Source organism: Artemia sp. Qi Xiang Cuo, chromosome 19, assembly GCF_049724085.1.
Source record: "Artemia sp. Qi Xiang Cuo chromosome 19, ASM4972408v1, whole genome shotgun sequence".
Taxonomy (NCBI): Eukaryota; Metazoa; Arthropoda; class Branchiopoda; order Anostraca; family Artemiidae; genus Artemia; species Artemia sp. Qi Xiang Cuo.
This window is the reverse complement of record NC_142812.1, coordinates 29,203,317-29,222,625: the sequence shown is the minus strand read 5'-3', so window position 1 is coordinate 29,222,625 and position 19,309 is coordinate 29,203,317. Positions and strand designations below refer to the sequence as shown.

General features: G+C 34.2%; 1 protein-coding gene and 1 pseudogene across 1 annotated transcript; one reads left to right on the top strand and one right to left on the bottom strand.

The window, feature by feature from the left end:
- Window positions 1–2,026: 2,026 nt before the first annotated feature.
- LOC148940700 (uncharacterized) lies at window positions 2,027–13,509 on the bottom strand. The gene is made up of 3 exons (XM_089105044.1): window positions 13,441–13,509; window positions 7,717–7,755; window positions 2,027–3,070 (listed from the first exon to the last, which is right to left on the bottom strand). Exons 1-3 carry the CDS (start codon window positions 13,507–13,509, stop codon window positions 2,027–2,029), a joined length of 1,152 nt encoding a protein of 383 aa, XP_088961170.1.
- A 4,056-nt stretch (window positions 13,510–17,565) lies between these two features.
- LOC148940699 (uncharacterized) lies at window positions 17,566–18,628 on the top strand (annotated as a pseudogene).
- Window positions 18,629–19,309: the final 681 nt, after the last annotated feature.

Genomic DNA, 19,309 nt, shown 5'->3' with positions numbered 1-19,309 from the left:
TGTTGTTTTATTTGGTAGAGAAACTGTTGCAGAATACCAAATTATAGGGCATACAGAAATAATTACATACGGATCCTTCTGTTGTATAGTTAGACTTCAGTTGTTTCCATAAGAAATTGCCTTATTTACAATGCTTCTAATTTCATTCCAATTTAATGTCTGCGTTTTCTTCCAACTGTTGTTGAAAACTGTTCCAAGTACTTTGGTTTCTTTTTTGGTTGGTACACCATGCACGAAATCTCTATACTCATCTATGAGGCTTGAACTCTCAGATTTTGCTTTATTTATTTTTACCTTGAAAATCAAGGAGGCACACTTGTGCCTCTAAAGACGAGACCCACCACTATGTTAAGCGATTTCTGGTCCTCGCGGCCGCAGAGAGACAGCAGTGATCGCATTTTGTAGCCCAAGCTCCAACTAAGACACTAGCAGAATTTCACCTCCTTCGACTTGATCTTCCTGGGTAAAAGTGGGCCGGAAGTTTTGACCCTTCGACCACAGCCCCCCTTTAACGTTTTCTGATTGGGTTGAAGTTCAGATGTTAAGCAGTTCTCGGGCCAGGGATCTGTTACTCAATATTTCACGTCATCCCGATTACTCCGTGCCTGGTTCCCAAAAAATAAATAGCGCACCTTATTTGCCATTTCTCTTTTTTTTATATGAAGCTGCTACAGGACCCAGTTGGCAAAGGATTCGGGTGACTGAGGACTCATTCGAAGAGGAATTTGACCTGTTAGGGTCTTTTTATATTTTCCGACCAAAAACATTTTCCCCCGACGTATATTTACGAAAAACTTTGTTTGCCTCTAAGAGCCCATGTTAATTTTTCCTACCACAACCCCCTTTAACGTTGTCCGATCGGGTTGAAATTTAGAGGATAAGCTTTGCTGTGGCCTGGGAGCTTATCCTCAAAATTTCAGCTCAATCCGATCCTTCCTTCTCTATTTTTCAAAAACCAAATATCAAGTTTTGTGGGGATTTGCTTGCGTCAAAAATAGATACGAGAGACTAAAACAATAGAACTACCGTCTCTGAGGTACAATGGTCGCTGTTCCTTACTGTCAGGCGGAAGATCCTGGTTCGATTCCCTGTGAGAGAAAAATTTTTATATACTGAATTTAAAGTTTAAAAAAGAAACTCAGTTTCTTTTTTAAATCCAATCTATTAAATCCTTCGGCTCAACAGGCGTCTCCAGAAGAATATCACAGTCGGCCTTCAGGTTACAGGTAAGTAACCTGCTAATCCCTGCACGTTTTACGGTTCGAACTTGTGACTCAGCCTCTTTAAATCTTTAGAAAACGTAGTTTTTTTTCAAATAATTTTACAATAAGATTTGGTTGTATTAGTTGCTTTTACAAAATCTTCTGTTTCTGTAAATACTGTTAGATAATAAAAAAAAACTTTGAACTTTTATTTGTGTATCCTCTATTTCAATTCCTTTTATTTACCCTTCAATATACTTAAGCATGGGATCGGCATATGCTTCAAATAAAAGTAGACTCAAAGGAAAAAAATAACTATTCTTCACTTGGTATCTCTTATTCACCTGAAGAGCTGATGATGGGGTTCATAAAGACTGTCATTATGGCACAAACAGTCCACATCTGATTCAGAACTGGAACAAGGTTAACTGGGATTGTTTCTCTTAAGATCCCATAGCACTTAATTCGCATTATGAGTCTCTCAACATGTATTCGGAGGCGGGCAATCTTCTGTGTTTCAATCACATCAGAAGCTGCAATTGCCCAGCATTTTGAAGAAACGGGGGAATATTTAGGCTTACGCAAGAAGGCAAGTCAGTCTGTATGCGGAAACCCTTATCAGCCATTATACTATCACCGTCACCATATGGCATCTTCAGGATTCCACATCTTTTGGCAAGTTCTACATCAGAGATGGACCGGTCGTACAACTCAGATACAAACGTCACAATGCCATTTGGGGCAATGCCAATGAGACCTTTTTTAGTCTGCTGAGTTTTGTATGACGAATAAGACACAGTTTTATTTAGGAATGACAAAGGAACTTAACACTGAATTTCAGTTGCATCGATCACAACACGAGTTGTGGGATATTCAGCTTTAAAGTCATATGGCATATTTCTGTCGTCATAGTGTCTTGCCGGCCAGAGAACAAGTCTTCCCAACTGTATATATAAGAAATTGATCCAGCTCTCAAGGATTTTGCTAACGGTCCCCTGACTAATTGACAAACGGAGTGCCAGGTCTTGTTTGTATAATCCCACTTTTAGCCTGCAAATGACAAGAAGCAACTGATCACGACCAGAGAGCTTTCTGTTGCGTCTCTTAGCTGAACCTTTGGGATCTCTCACATGAGCTTCAGTGATTCTCACATTTTCACCACAGTTGATGAATTCAAAAAAAGACTCAAAGTTAGATGAACAGGTGAACCCAGTATAGACCTGCAGTAGTTTGTTATCCTTTTTCACGTTATCATAAGTAAATGTACTATCTTTAAAAGCTTGATCAGAGGCAACGAGTTTGCTTTTTATGTCCATATTAATGTGCTGCAGTTTTTCCATCTCTTTCTTTTTATCTTGCAGTTCAATTTGCAAATACCTTGCCTTTGCTTCTAGTTCTCTAACTCTTGATAATAAACTGGCAGTCACATTATTGCTGGTACTGCTAACAGTCCCTGAGCTAGTTATTTCACCAATTTCGCAAGGTTCATTGCCTTCACCACTTCCAAAAAGGTCCTCGCTTGTTATAGTGTGCAGTATCCCACTGGCAGACACATCTTCAACTTGAGTAATCTCAGCACTGAGTTTTTTCCGGCCTTTGTGATGTTTCTCACTAACTTGTCTTTCTTTAGGAGCTTTTCGCCTGAACAATGATTCATTTGTCCAAGGAACAATACTTGGGATAGATCCTGGTTTGAGTTCTCTTCTTCCGGATGCAAAACCAGCATAGAAGTCCTCAGTGTTGAAATGTCTAGAACATACTCTAGTGTAGGCATCTGAGATTTGGAACAAGGGACCTTCATCTCTTCGAATCTTCACAAGCCACTCCTTTCTCAGATCCTTATCACTTGGAAGCTTGTCAAAGGAAACCTGAAATATAATTCCACTATTAGAATGATATTTGTAACAAGGGCTGATGAGCGGTCAGATTTTCCACAATCCTCCGAGCTTATCACTTCCCAAAATCTCTCAAGTGGCCTTTGTATCCCAAATCAGTTAATTAAAAATAGAACTGCAAGCTTGAATCCTCTCCAGGGGGAGGAAAACTAATTTTTGACCTGGAACATATTCTGCATTGAAGGGTAGGAAGTGATAGCCCCTAAGGATTGTGAAAACTCTGATTGGATCATTGACTCTTGATTGTAGTAGTGTCCGTGCTCTGCTCACCGACCATGCAAGTCCAGTGACAACCAAAAGGATGAAGGGTAAAAAGTATGGATACCTCTGGGTTTTTCAGAAATATAATTTTTTTCATTCCGTTGAATGGAGATTTTGGTAACAGAGATTTGAAGGGGACTATCTGGTGAGTCTACAAGGGAAAAATTCGTAGTGATTGCAAACTACCGTAAAGAGGCGAATGCAGTGGCGTAAATAAGGGGACAATACGGGGCCAAGGTCCCCCTAAGGACTTTTGTTAGGACATTGCTACTGAGGATTTTTTTTGTTTTTTGCAATAAAGATACTTTTAAGCTTTGTGGCACTAACAGGACAATTTATTAGCAATCTTTGCCATCCAGTGGTCGTCAAAATAGTATGATCGGCACCAAAGAATATAATCTCACTAAAGCACAGGAGGTTGGGTGGGTAGATGAGAAGGTCTTTATAAAATTAGGAAATTACAGCACAGCCAATTCAAGAAAATTTGGGAGGGGGACAAAAACTTCACTTCGGTTTTCTTTTTTGATTTATATACTAAAATTGTAATTTTTCAAAACAAATTCACATCTGTTCCCAAATTATACAAAGAACTTGATAGAACTTTTTTTTTAGAAAAAATGGAGCAATTTTTAGAGCAAGTCACAGATCAAGATGGATCTTAATTTGCTCTGACGTGTAAATTTAGATAACTAATGTAAAGAATAAAAAGATACTTTCAAATTCTCCTCTTTTGATTTAAAAGTAATATTGTAAGATAAAGGTAACACAACTTCATCAGAACCCATCAGCATTCAATTAGATAGATGAGTGAATCAAACATTCAATTGTGGTACTCTTTTATCTTACAATGTCAACTGGGTAATTTAGAATAAGTTCTAACTCCCTCACATCAATCAAATCATCCCCTTCCCACAACAAATCCAACATAGGGTACAAGCACAAAAAATGATAAATATGGCTGCAACTGGCACTATTCATTTTTAAAATGAACAGAGGTTGATTGAGATGCTTAACCCCAATGGTTTTCAATTATATTTAATAGGTACCAAATTTTCTTAATATGATATGAAGGTAGATTTCAAATATATCTAGCTAAGATACACAGTTGTTTAGTATTGAAACACTAGTAAATTGAACAGAGTGAAATGATAAAAAGGATAAAGCTTCAAAGTGAAGTTACTATCAAAGTTAAAGAGAGATGTGAACCAAAACCAGTCGTACTGAATCATTCCCGTCTTAACAACAAAACTATACTTCATTCTCCGGGGGTGGTGGGGGGGGGGGGGGGCCCCCCCCCAATAATGTGGAGAAACACATAGTAGATAGCCCAGGCCCCGTGACTATATGGATATATACCTCTCGTGGACCCCCTCCCCCATAAAAAAAAAGTAGTTCATAAATTATGTTAAATTTAAACAGTAATTTCTTAATTATAAAGGACAAGAAAGTTTTATAATAATTGTTAATACTTGGAAGGCTATGGAGGAGGGTCCTATACCAGTGGTGCTTAAGGCTAAATCTTCCATTCATTTTAAGTAACATTCAAGGGGAGAATTTATCTTTCAGTTTTCTTAAGAGGTTTTACAATGCTAACTGACAGAAATGTAAGTAAATTGTTGAAACTTTTTGCTATCTTGAAAAGGGGTTAGGTTAGGAAAATGAAACTTTCAGTTATGAATCCAGGTACAAAACCATACTTTGGGAAGGTATTACCAAGCTTCCACATTAACCATCTTATGATTTCTAAGTCTTAGAAATTTGCCTGCTTGACAGGTCTATGGTCTATACCATTTGAAATTTCAACAAAACAACATTTTACCTCAGGGACGACAGGTAGATTAAAGTATGTCATAGAAAGGTATTTTGAAGTTCCTGCCTCCACTCCTTCCCCCTCTAGAGAGCAGTGACCTTTGATGACCTTTCAAAATCTTTGTGCTCTAACACCGAAACCATGCAAAACAGATCTTCTGCTTTAATTAAGTACATGAAAACTATTTTCACCTTCAGAACTTAACTCAATCCAAATTCATGAGGTTTCAACGATCTGCAAATATATTTCCTAAATTTAGAAAAAACGCATTGATATGGCTTAAAATTCTGCTCAAATAATAAGATTTCCATTTTAATAATTAAAACTACAGAAAAAGAAACTGATGACTGAAAATTAGGGTAATATGTTGTTTTGTCAAAATTTCAATAGTTATAACCTGCCAAGTAGGCAAATTTTTAAGACTTTGAAATCAGAAGAGGGTTAACATGGAAGCTTAGTAATACCTTCTTAGATTGTGTTTTTGGTATTGGATTCATTACTGAATGTTTTATTTACCTAACCCCTTTCCAAGACACCAACAAGCAGTTAAACTAGAATTTTACTATTAATTTTTCTTTCGGATAAAAACTAGTGGATGTTGTTTGAGGATGGCAGGGGAAAAAAGAAAACACTAAGACCATAACATCCTTTCTTTATAAAGGACAATACACTTTAATGATTAGCCTACATTAACATATTTTTTTCCCATAAATTGGACAAAATAAAATCTCCTTTCGCCCCGGCCTCTGGCCGTTTTGCCCCCCCCCAATAAAGTGCTGGAATAAAATTATACTTTAGCTACTTTTGGCTATCTTGGACAGGAGTTAGGTTCGGACAATGAAAATTTGTTTGATGGGTGGATCTACAGGATGAAGTACGTGCCAGGAGGGTATTTTGGAGTAGCCTACCTACCTTTGCTCGTTCTCTCTCTAGAGGGTCCTGAAATTTGCCTAAATGACATGTATATGCTTATTGAACTTTAGAGAATACAACATTTTACATTAATTTTTAGTTATCAGTTTCTTTTTCTCTGTCTTTAGTTCTTAAAATGCAATTTTTTTTATTTGATTATAATTTTAAGCCATTGTTTTTTTTTCAAAATTTACGAAATGTATTTTCATTACTTTAAGACCTTATAAATTTGGATTGATCAAAGTTGTTAAGCTAAAAAAATCTTTGTTTTACTTGATTTATGCAGAAGAAATATTGTGCAAGTTTTCAATTTTATAACACAGATTTTGAAAGGTCATCAAAGGTCAGGACTCTCTAGAGGGGGGAGTGAAGGTAGGTACTCCATAATATCTTCCCATGACACATTTAATCCTGTAGACACATCCCTGAAAGTTTCTTTTTCCTAACCAAAACCCGCTCCAATATAGTCAAAAGTAGCTAAAGTAGAATTTTACTAAAAAGACAGATGGATCTACAGGCTAAGGTATGTCCTGGGATGGTATTTTGAATTACCTGCTTCCACTCCTTCTCCAACTAAAGGGTCCTGAAATTTGCCTACATAAAAGGTAGAACCTATTGAAATTTTACAAAACAAGTCTTTACCTTAATTTTAATTTATTTGTTTATTTTTCTCTTTCTTTAGTTCTGAAAATACAAGTCATATTAATTTAGTATAATTTTAATCCCTATATATGGTTTTTTTTTAACAGTAAACATATGTGTTTATATTTAAAAAATTAATAATTGTTATTGAGCACAGTTGTGAAGCTGAATATCTTGTTGTTGCAATTCATTTAAGCATAAGATCTATTTTACAAGGATTCACTCAAAATCAAAGGTCAGGGCCCTCGAGAGGGAGGAGTGGAGGTAGGAACTTCAGAACACCGTCCCAGGACATACTTTAGCCTGTAGACCCAGCACTGAAAGTTTCATTGTCCTACCCGCTCCCCTGACCAAAATATCCAAAAGTAATTTATGTATAATTTTATCAAATTATGGAGCTATTTCACTCATTGTAACAATGTTAAAAAAAAGAAATTTATAACATAGTAAAACGTTTTTACTATTCCTAAATGTAAGAAAAAGTCATATTACAACTAAATAATGACAAATGTCTTTACAACTTGACATTTTAGATTCCTGACTTTATGCTTTCTCATCATAATAGTTGTCGCACTGACAATAAACCTCTCATTCTGAGTGGGCAAATTTTTGACAATTCATATCATTGACTTACATATAAAGTAAACATACTAGATGATGCCTTTTTTATGCTCTTTCCAAATATAACAATAATTTTTTTCAGAAATGAATTTTACCCCCACATTTATATTGAATAATTCAGGGTATATATTTGAACAGGAGGGCCGTGGGGGTCCAGTTTATTTCTGATACAAATGAGAGGTAAGTTTAAAATCTACCCCCCCTTCCTCTAATGTGCAAATATATACCCTGAATTGGTATATATAGCCTAGGGATGAGGGTAAGATTCATTTTGACAAAAATGATCATTATATTTGTTAAGAGCATAAAAAGGGCATAAAGTAGTATGTTTACTTTATTTGTAAGTCAATAATATGAACTGCTGAACATTTACCTCTGAGTGTCTATCAGATATATTGTATAATGGGTCGGCCTACAAAAAGAAAACAATAATACAGTAACATTCTTCCTTTGTAAAGTGTAATTCACTTTATTAATTAAATGACCATAGTTTTATTACGATTTATCTACGTCTTAAAAAATATTTATTCAACTATTCCTTTGAAGTTCATATATAGGCAAGAACCATATTTGGAGCCACTAGGAGAGGGTGCATTGCCTGCACAGCATAGGCCTTAACAAGTTTATCAGGCAATACCACAAAGATAGCCCTTTTAACTACTAGTATTACCAGCCCAAGGTTAAACACATTTAAAAAAATACTTATTCAATAACTTCTTTGAAATCCCTTACAGCCTACAGTGATTTTTATGGTTACAGCAAACCTGTATTCTCAAAGGGACACTAACAAATGGCCTATATAGTTCAGGACCATATCTGAACCATTGGGAGCGAGGTGCATTGTTTGCATAGCATAGACATAAGCATAACTTATCAGGCACTACCATGTAGATAGCCATTATAAACACTAGTATTACCAACACCAGTTTAAATTACAGTATAGTCTACTTTTTATAATTTGACTTATTTACAAGTCAATCAGGCTTTTTATAACCTATAACTCACAAAATACTTCACCAGGCTTTGGTGCTGAAAATGCTATGTTAGGGCTAAATGCTAAAAGAAGTTGTTTTTACTCACTCTGTCTGGTCGTTTAGGTCTCGTGATTTTTTCAAAGATTCTTTGCACCAGGGACCACAACATTATGGTCCTTCCATTGATAAGACTCAAAAAAGACCACAAAAAGTACAAATTAGTTGTTATTTTCTTCTTTATTCCTATTAGAGATGAGCGATTTTTACCAACAACATGGCTGCCACGAGTAGTTCTTTTTCTCTCCGAGGGTGGCGCTTCAAAAACGAATAAGGTCTATACATCTCTTATACTGAGTCAATATCCAGCTTATACTGAGGAGCTGAAGACAGTAACACAAGGCTTGATAAAGAGTCAGAATAAAATATAATATTATTTGAATTAGCAATCAAGGGTTTATTTTCCATAAGGTGTTCTAATGCCATGATTATGGCATTTAACTCTGCAGACATTATTGATACATTGTTATACAATCTCTCACCCATTGCAATTTTCAGGTGAGGAAGGAAGGCACCACTTTCTAACTTCTCATTCATTTTGGACCCATCAATAAATATTTGGAAATGGTTTTTATAAGTAATTGTATTAAGTTCAGCAAATTTTTTCTGGACAAAATCAATGGGGGTTAAATCTTTAGTCTACTTTGAGAAATCAGTATTTATTATGAAGATTGACCAATTCCATGGAGGGGATTGGGGGAAAGTAGGTGCAATAGACTTTGCGGGTACAAGGAACTTCTTCTGAATATTGGCATACTCATCTGCAATGCCTCTATACATTGCTGGATTTCTTAACCAATTATGTAGGGTGTGTGAGCTATTTGATTCAATTTTTGTAAGATGTTTTATCAAGAGAAAGCTACGTCTCTCCCTTATTGTTGTTAATCCACTCTCTATAATCAGAAAATTGGTGCTTGTGGGTTTCCTAAGACCATATATGAGACGTATTATATCGTTTTGTATTGTTTCAATTTTTTCATCTGGGTCTTTGCACATGCACCATAGACGATGAGCCCATAGTCAATATGGGGTCTTATATGTGATTTATAAAATTGGAGAAAGATTTTCTCCTTACAGCCCAAGGGTGTAGAAAGAAGTCTTTTTAGTATAATTGATATTCTATAGCATTTTTTATTGTGTTTGAAATGTAGAGGTGGAAATTAAGTTTTTGGTCAAGCATGAGACCTAGGTAATTAATATGATTATCATCTGGAATAGTTGTTCCATTTAGAGTTAGTCTTGCATTAACATGATCTCACTTTCGGTGAAACTGGATTATTTTTGACTTGGTAGGTGCAATGGGTAAATCTGAATGTTGAGAAAAATTTTCAAATTGGAAAAGTGACTTTTGCAGCTTTGACTGTGCAATCTCAAAGGTCTTGCCAGATGACCATAGTACAAGATCATCAGCATATTGTAGACTTGTATAGGGGAGATTCATGTCCCAGAGATACAGCGCAAAAAGGAGGCAGCTGAGGAATGCTCCCTTAAGAAGATCTTGGGTTATTGTATTTCGGGGTGAAAAGGCTGGACCTACACAAACAATGAGACTTTGCAATTCTATGAAAGATTTTATAAAAGATACTAGCTTCGGGGGTAGTCCAAGGTTTGCAAGTTTAATTAAAAGGATTTGGTGGTTCACATTGTCATATGCCCCTTCAAAATCTAGGAAAGCTACAACTAGGACATTATTTTTTGAGAATGATTCATTCATTGCATTTGTTAACAATATGAAAGCATCTGTCGAGGAATGGTGTTTCCTGAAGCCACTTTGAGTGTTAGGGATCATATTATTTTTTTCAACAAACCAGAGGAGTCGGTAATAGATCATTTTCTCCATTATTTTCCCCATCACAGGAGTAATCATTATGGGCCTATAAGACTCCGGGTTATTTTTGGGTTTATTTTTCTTTAAGATTGGTAAGAGGGACGAACATTTATAGATATTGGGGAACATAGATGAAGCCCAAGCATGATCATAACAATTTAGAAGTTCCTATTTGTATGAAGGGGTGAGATTCTTTATCCATGTATGGTGTACATTGTCATAGCTGCCGCTAGTCTTGGTCCTAATATGATGTATTGCATTTTTCATTTCCTGGATTGAAAATGGGCTGGTTATATACTCGGATCCTGGGCGAGGTCGGTAACTTGGGTTCATAGGAATTGAGGGTATTTTGCTACAATTATTTGATGTTAACTTATTAACAAAAAGAGTGGGAAATAGCTTAACTTTTTCATTATTGTTGCCTTAATGGGTATTATTATGTATAAGCTCATACAGGAGTGGGTTGGGGGAAGTATTTTTCCCACAGATGTGGTTTATAACTTTATGTATTATTGTATTATGTGTTTCTCTGGAGAGATTATTTGCAAAATTATTCCAGTAGTTATATTTAGCATTTATTATGGTCCTTTTTAGATTAGATTTTGCTTGAAATTTTTTTAGATATGTAGTAGGTGATGGTTTATTTAAGAATGTTCTCCAAGCTGCCTTTTTGTTCTCCATTTATGTTGGCACTCATTTGTCCACCATACTTTGGGAATATGTTTAGGGAAGGTTTTCCTGAGTGTGGTCATGGGGATAGCATGATTAGCTGTATTTATTATCAACGATGCCAAAACTTCAGCATGTGTGTCAGCTGTTGCGTTTGAACTGCATGAATTTTGGGTGAAACTTGTAATTTCATCATTTAGCTGATTTTGGAACATAGGCCAATTTGCTTTAGTGTTGATATATTTGGAGGTATGTGATAGGGTTTCAGCAGGTTTGTTTAGGGAGCAAACTATGGCAAAGTGGTCAGTACATAGACTATCAATTTTATTTATATAAATTTTATTCAAAATATTTAAAGACACAATTTGTAGGTCAATTGTTGAGAAACTGTCACTTTTGGGGTTGAAATATGTTTTCAGGTTTGGAGGGGTAGCAACAGCTAATTCATTATTATTTGAAGTCATATGCTCAATGAACTTAGCAGCTTTTTTTGCTTGATTATTCCCCCAAAGAAGGCTCTGGGCATTAAAGTCTCCACAAATAATGATATTTTTCAACATATTAGAATTATTTATATAGTTGAAGAAATCCATGGCATATGTAGTTTGGCCATTAAGGTTATAAATGCTTATTTTGTAAGTTTTTGTATTATTCAGCCGAACACTGATACCAATTGCATCAACATCATTTACAAAATCTGGAAAAATGATGCCATTGAATTTTATATTATTATTAACTATTAAAGCTACTCCACCTCCTTTCTCTCTGATGATCTATCCTTTCTCAGGATAGTGTATCCCAGAGACTTAATTTGTTGATTTTGGGTTAAATGAGTTTCCTGGAGGCAAGCAATATTGATGGAATTATTATTCATAAAAGATATTAGTTCATTTACTTATTTTTTGTAAGTGATCTTACGTTCCACTGGAGTATTGATATGTGTTGTGTTGTTGTTTTATTTTTCATATGACTGTGTATCAATGTTCAGCTTTGTTAATAGTAGAGCAAGATCTTTTTTTGCTTGAATGAGCATATGATTAGGGATGTAGATTTTTGCCGATTCAGCAATGATTTTTGTTTTCTGTTGTTGTTGTATATTCATGGCCTGAACTGCATTGAAGTCTAGAATGAATAAGCATATATTTGGGGTTTGCATGTTTAGCTGTGCATCCAGTTAGTGAGTTAAGGGATTAATTCCTGGTAGTGTTTCTGGTTTGTTTCTTGTTGGGAGGGGGTGCCAGGCCGACCTTATCTCACTAGGCAAGGAGGCTTATTGGCTTGGTGATTCTTTCTGATAGAGATGTGAGCTGGGGGGCTTAATGGATGGTGCTTTGTAAGGAGTACTTGATGCATTGGGAGTGTTTGACTTGGGAGTTTTGTTTAATTTCAATATAGGTTTTATTTGGTGTGATTGGGCAGCATTTGCTTCCATAGCTGCAAAAGGGTATGGAATGGCCTTCTCTGTTGCTATTTGGAGTGTTAGTGCTCTTTTCGTATATGCAGGGCATTGTGATTTATTGGTGGATTCATGTGGGCCTTTACAATTGATACATGTAGGCTGAGTGTTGTTGCAAGTCGTCAACTCTTTAGGATGGGAGCCTTTACAATTACTACAGGTTAGGAGAATTTCATTGCATTTATTTGTTGTGTGTGCCCGTTTCAGACACTTCTGACACTGGATAGGCTTTGGCTTGTTTTCCTTGTGCGGTTTGATTTGCCCAAATAGGAATAACTTTTCTGGGGTATTAATTTTTTCCTTCAGTGTAAATAGGAAAGATCTACTTGTTTTTAATCCATTAGAGTTGGGTTTACCCAGTTGGTTGACATCTTCTACAGGGATTGTGTTACCAGCCCTATCTGAGAGAATTTTTTCACTAGCTAACTTATAACCTTATAGTATCACACACTTCAAGATTTAAATCAATAACCAGAGTTAGGATTGCCAGAGTCAGAATTCGTGGCTGTTTCAGTCAATCAGAATTATACTCCAAAAATATTATTATTTGTTCATAAACAGCCGTGATTGGTCAAAAGTTCTCTTCTCCCAGGCATATAAACATCGCCATCGACTGATTATAATAGCCTAATTTACCTTTCTCACATCCAGCCAACCCCAATTTTAGTCCTCTTATTGGGTTTAATTATTATTATTTAGTTTTTTTACTGATGCAAAGACAATGCAAAAGACGATGCAACAGTGCTGGTAAATCTCTTCGTCTAACCCTTTCCCTCTAACCCTCCACAATTTTAAAGACCGTTTAAAGTCAAAAAACCTCACTTTTTTTCAAAAATTAGAGTTTGGCCGCTGCTTAAAGCAGGCCAGATATGGACATCGTCAGATGTTAATTATATTCACCAAGTCAAACCAAATCCAACTAGATAATTCTTTTATTAGCTTTATCATTATTATTTAACGTTTTTTGCATGCCTAGTTTTTATTTTATAATCATCGTTATAATAAAGCGGAATAAATAAGCAATTCCGTCATTGAGCAGGATCATTCAACTAAGCTAAACTAATTTTGTAGGTTTTTGGGTTTCTTCATTAAGAACCATTTTAGTCAAAATACCTGAACAGCAGTTACAATACATGTGTATTTTGCAATGGATATATAGTCCACTGTCAATCCGAAAGCCATTTGGTAGATAGTTATAGCTAGCTATATGAAACAGATCTCGATTTTTATAATACAAGAATAATATATATATATATATATATTTACTTACAATCAAGATTCTTTTAGAGTTCTCCATTGAAAATGGATAAATTTAACAATAAAAGTGTTATTTCAAGTTGTTTTTTCAACTGATCCAGAAAGAGTAATTACATCTTTATTTATAGTGAAAAAACATGATTATAAGCCCTCCAGGTGAAAACCAGTATTTTTACAAAGAGGTCATCTTTGAACACATAATTTCAGGAAGTTTAATTTTGACTATTGAACCTAGAAAAACATGGCTGACAATGCCTATAGTTGTGAAATATATAGATACCCATGGTAGGGCATGAACCCGTGAAACTACAAAAAGGTTCTTGTGTAAACCCCTATGCATCTCTGATTGCTCCTAGAAAATGGGTGTTAACCGTCTGGTAAGGCATATACCACTAGTGCTAATAGATGAATGACCAAAGTGCTAGAAGAATAGATGAAGTGCTAAAAGACGAAAAGAGTGAACGACCATAATTTATAACAGAAGGAGTGAGTACGCTAAAAGACATCTATGGTGATGAAATAGGTGTGAATTTGCATATGTTACATTTTAATAACTTCGATAACTTAAACATTCCAATATCCTATCATTAATATTACATAGCAAACATTCCCAATGAAAGTGTTCTATTTTGTAGAAACAAGATTTTATATTTCTGGTTACTATGGGCTGTTTTGAGCCCTTTTAGAGCAGTGGCCAGCATTTACCCCCTCCCCAAAAAAATGGTTCTTTCATTAAATAACACCCCCCTACAGCTGGTTTGTCTAAAATCACTTTTGACTTTAAAAAAGGACTTGAACTTTCAATTTCTGATCTAATGAGCACCCTTTGCATTAGGTTGAGGTGTGGATGATGAAGGGGCAGTCCCCCTTCTATACAGAATAAAGTCTGCTCTTTTTGGAGTTTAATGTTACCCATGACTTTCATAACAAGAGAGTAGACCAGAAATATTCAATAAAAGCATAAAGGGAGTAGGTATAAATTTCATATTTTTATGCATTTTTTAAGATTTCTTTTGTACTCCTTCCCTAAAAAAATGGTAAATATCTACCAAATCATATTATTGACTTGCACATAAAGTGAATATAGCCTACCACTTGATGCATTTTTTATGCTGATTACAAATATAATAATCATTTCTATTGGAAATGAATTTCAGCCCCCCCCCCCTATATATGCCAATTCAGGGTATATATTTCTACATTAGGGGGGTAGGGGTAAAGTTTAAACTTACCTCCCATTTACATCAGAAACAAAATTTGCCCCCCCTTAATGTAGAATTATATACCCTGAATTGGCACATATAGGGGGGGGCTGAAATTCATTTATGATAGAAATGATTATTATATTTGTAATCAGCATAAAAAAAGGCATTGAGTGGTATATTCACTTTATGCACGAGTCAATAATATGATTTGGTAGATATTTACCCAAAAAATATCTTAATTGTGGCTTTGGGGTTATATACCAAGTTCTACCTTTGCACCCCCCCCCCCCCCTTAGACTAATTCTACATTTATCTGATGTAAATTTTAAGGTATCTCGCTCCCTCCCAAACTACAAAAAATCAGAGAACCATATTGTAGAGGTTCTAAGTGCCCTTTTAAGTTATATAATTTGTCAATTGCTTACAGTTAGTATTTGTTATTGGGAAACATGTGGACATTTTTGATGGAGTATTCTCCATTGGGGGGTTTGATTGTCAGGGGGAATTTTCAGTAGGGAGTAATTTTTTTGGAATAAATTCCTTTCAACAAGGATATATTTTCTGGGGGGTAAATGCCTAGAACCATGTTAGCTAATTAATTGCTTGAAATATAATTTTCCCCAGAAGCAATTACTAGATTAGGAAAGAGTATATAAAGGGCATCTAGCCATTTATTAACATTTTTCCTAGCTAATTTTGTAAACTTAAATAATTTTTACCACACTGCTTTTCCATTTATGAAAAAATAAGCAAGAAAAAAGAGGTTTTAATTATAATAAAGTAGTGAAACAAAAATAAATACAAACAATTCAACACTTTAATTAAAAAAATATTCTGAATATTCCAGCCATATGTCCAGGAGCAGTTCTCAACAGGGGAAAAAAAATGAAAAACAACAAATAAATTTTTTTTTTTTTTAAGTAACACACATAAAAGGAAATACAACAACTAAACACACAAAGAATTTTTTTTAATAAATAAATAAGAAAACAACTCACAATAAGAGTTTGTTTTCTTATTTACATATATATATATATATATATATATATATATATATATATATATATATATATATATATATATATATATATATATATATATATATATATATATATATATATATATATATATATATATATATATATATATATATATATATATATATATATATATATATATATATATATATATATATATATAAAAAAAAAAATATATATATATATATATATATATATATATATATATATATATATATATATATATATATATATATATATATATATATATATATATATATATATATATATATATATATATATATATATATATATATATATATATATATATATATATATATATATATATATATATATATATATATATATATATATATATATATAGTAAGAATACCAAGATTAGGATATTAGAAGCTACAGTGATGACAGTGGTCAAATATAGCTCTGAAGCATGGGCGCTCCAAAAAGCAGATGAAGAATTGCTAGATGTTTTTCAGAGAAATTGCTTAAGGATTGTTATGGGTACCTGGCTGACTGACTGTATTTGAAACAATAGGCTATACAAAAAATGTGGTTCAATACTGCTCTCTTGGGCTATAATGAAAGAAAGGTTCAGGTGGCTAGGGCATGTTGTGCAGATGAAGGATGACAGATTGCCAAAGATTGTTCTTTTTGGCCAATTGTCTAGGGCTAAATGGAAAGCAGGTTGTCCTTGTCTGGGGTGGGAGGACATCATAAAGAAAGATTTAAAGGAAATTGGAACTTCATGGGCAGGAGTAAAAAGGGAGGCTTTGAATAGATTGGGATGAAGGAGGAGCATGAGTAGCTGTGTTGGCCTCAGGCAGCTTGGTGCTGTGGTGAGTTGTTAGTAGTAGTAGTATATTTGTAAATGTTGTAAACTGTAAATTTACCCTTTTATATTAATTGATGATTTGCATTTTTTTTTTATTTGCTTCAATCTTAACAAAACCTTTCTTTGCATTTTTTCAAAGTACTTATTTGTTTTCTATAACAAAAAGATTCTAATTAATGTGTTAATACCATCTGTCTTTTTTCAAATAAATTATACCATTAGTCTAAACATCTAGAAGAAGCTAAAGTAAGAAGCTAATGACATCAGTCAGCATTTAAGAGGCCAAACTGTTTATATAACTCCAAAATTATTAATCCAAATACTAAGATTTTTAATCACTTGCTCTTTTGGTAACACTTAATAATCTAAATCTGAAAAAAAAATTAACTGGGTTCCTTTTGTTTTCACTAGTCATTGCTAGATGACAGTAATAATTAAGGTAAGGTAGGGAAAGAGATATTCCTTAGGCATTCTCATACCTTGTATATTATAATGGCTTTAGATTCAATGAAATCCATTTCTGATTTTCATTTTCAAGGCAAATTCTAGTATATTATTTTATTCTAGTCAAGACTATTTTTTCATAGGAGCAATAGCTGTGTTTTTGCTATCTTGAGGGATCAGCAGCTTTGGGAAGATGTAGCATTAAGGATAAAAGATTATTATATTTAATGACATTTCATTTGAGTGGGGTCTTTCATACCAGGTAAACCAGTTGTTGAACAATCAATAGTCTGGGTAATGTATTTCCTCTGATCCAAATCAATTTTGACCTCTGGTTGGCAGCAGAAATAATACTAACCTCCATTAATACCCTGCTTTTTTCAGAAAGAAGAGAAAAATGTGAGTCTGCCCAATCGTTGGTCAAAAGGAAAGGTAGAAGGGCCAGATTGCCTTGGTAAAGCACATGTTGCTTGTTGATGACAAGGAAAAATTTTTAAACTATACAAGGATCACAAAATATAAGTATTTTTAAGTATTATTAAAAGTAAAAGACAAGCTAACAAGAAATCATACTAAATTTTGGAAGCCAATATCACCTGAAATAAATTTGGCATTAACATTTAGATATATTGCCACAGGTATGTCAATGACATCATAACAGTATGACTTTAGAGTTGGCCTGTCAACAGTATCTGGTATAATAAGAAACGTTTTCAATGCCATTTATGAAGCTTTTAAGGATGAGCATTTAAGACTGCCTGACAGAAGAGATAGAGAAAAAATAATTTAAACATTCAAAAAAAAACATCACTTCCAAACTGTGTGGGAGCCATGGATGGTAAACACATAAGAACTCAGTGTCCATATGATGTAGGCTCCCAATTTTACAACTATAAGGACCATCACAATATAATTCTGCTAGCTACATGCAATGCAAATTGCCAGTTTAAGTTTATAGATGTTGGTGTATATGGGAGTGAGAGTGATAGTGGGATATCTTCAACATCAAAATTTGACAACAAATAGAAAGTGGTCAAATTAAACTTCCAGACCCCAGCCCATTGCCAGGAACTAATGAAAATTTTCCTCATTACTTTGGTACTGGTGAGGTCTTTCCTCTAAAAGACTACATAATGCACCTATACCCTGGGAATAGGCTTTCTGAAGAGCAAAAAGTCTACAACTACAGAATATCAAGTGCCCAGCAATTAATTGAGAATACATTTGGTATTTTTGCACAAAGATTTAGAATATTTTAGACTGAGATCATTCTCCAGCCAGAAAATAAAAAATTACTGGTTTCAACATGTCTATGTTTGCAAAATTTTCTTATCCAGACTTGTGGAACTCAGACTGATCAACAAGAAACAGTAACTAGCTCTGTCTTATCCTAAGGAAGCTGGTTTGGAAGCAATAATGCATCAAGAAATTCCCAATTTCTTAGAGGTAATCTGGCTAGACATTTAGTTTCATCTTCTGGAAGTGTACCCTGGCAAAGGGAAATGGCATTGTATGTCTGTTGCTAAATTTTTGATGGTCTTCTTTTTAGTTACAGTTTCATGGCAGGCATGTCTTTTTACACATTTTTATTTACTTTATGTTAAAAAGTGCCTCTTTACCTTGTTTTTTGCCATCTCCAATAGAATTAAGATGCCTAATTATAGCTGTTAGATTTTTATTTTCAAAGAAAATCTAAAACCAATTACTACATTTCAAAACAAAGTCATAAAAATATTAAAACTATTTTCTCAGATCATGTTTTTATTGTGGTACTTTTGTTATTATTGTTAATTATTAAGATTGCTGGAATATCTGTCATTTTTTAGACAATTTAATGCTTACCAAAGAGAAAAAAGAAAAAGCTTTATTGAGTTTGCCTAAAAAACTGAAAATACACTGAATGATTAAATATTTTTTTAATTGCTTTCATACTTTACATCTGGCACTCTAACTTTGAGTCCTCTGGTACTTTTTTTTGATTGGGTAAGAGTGATTGAAGAAAGTACCACTCTGGATCATGCTGATCATCACCTGGCTTATCTTTTTTTCTATTGTTTGCTGTCTAAAATAATCAGCAAGAGCTTCTTTCAGATCTGTTTGATCTCCAGGCCCAGTTTCTCTTCTTTTCTGAGTTTCATTTTGGCTTGTAGATGCATATATTTGTTGCCTACTAGACGTTTCAGAACTTGGGATATTGTTGATAATAT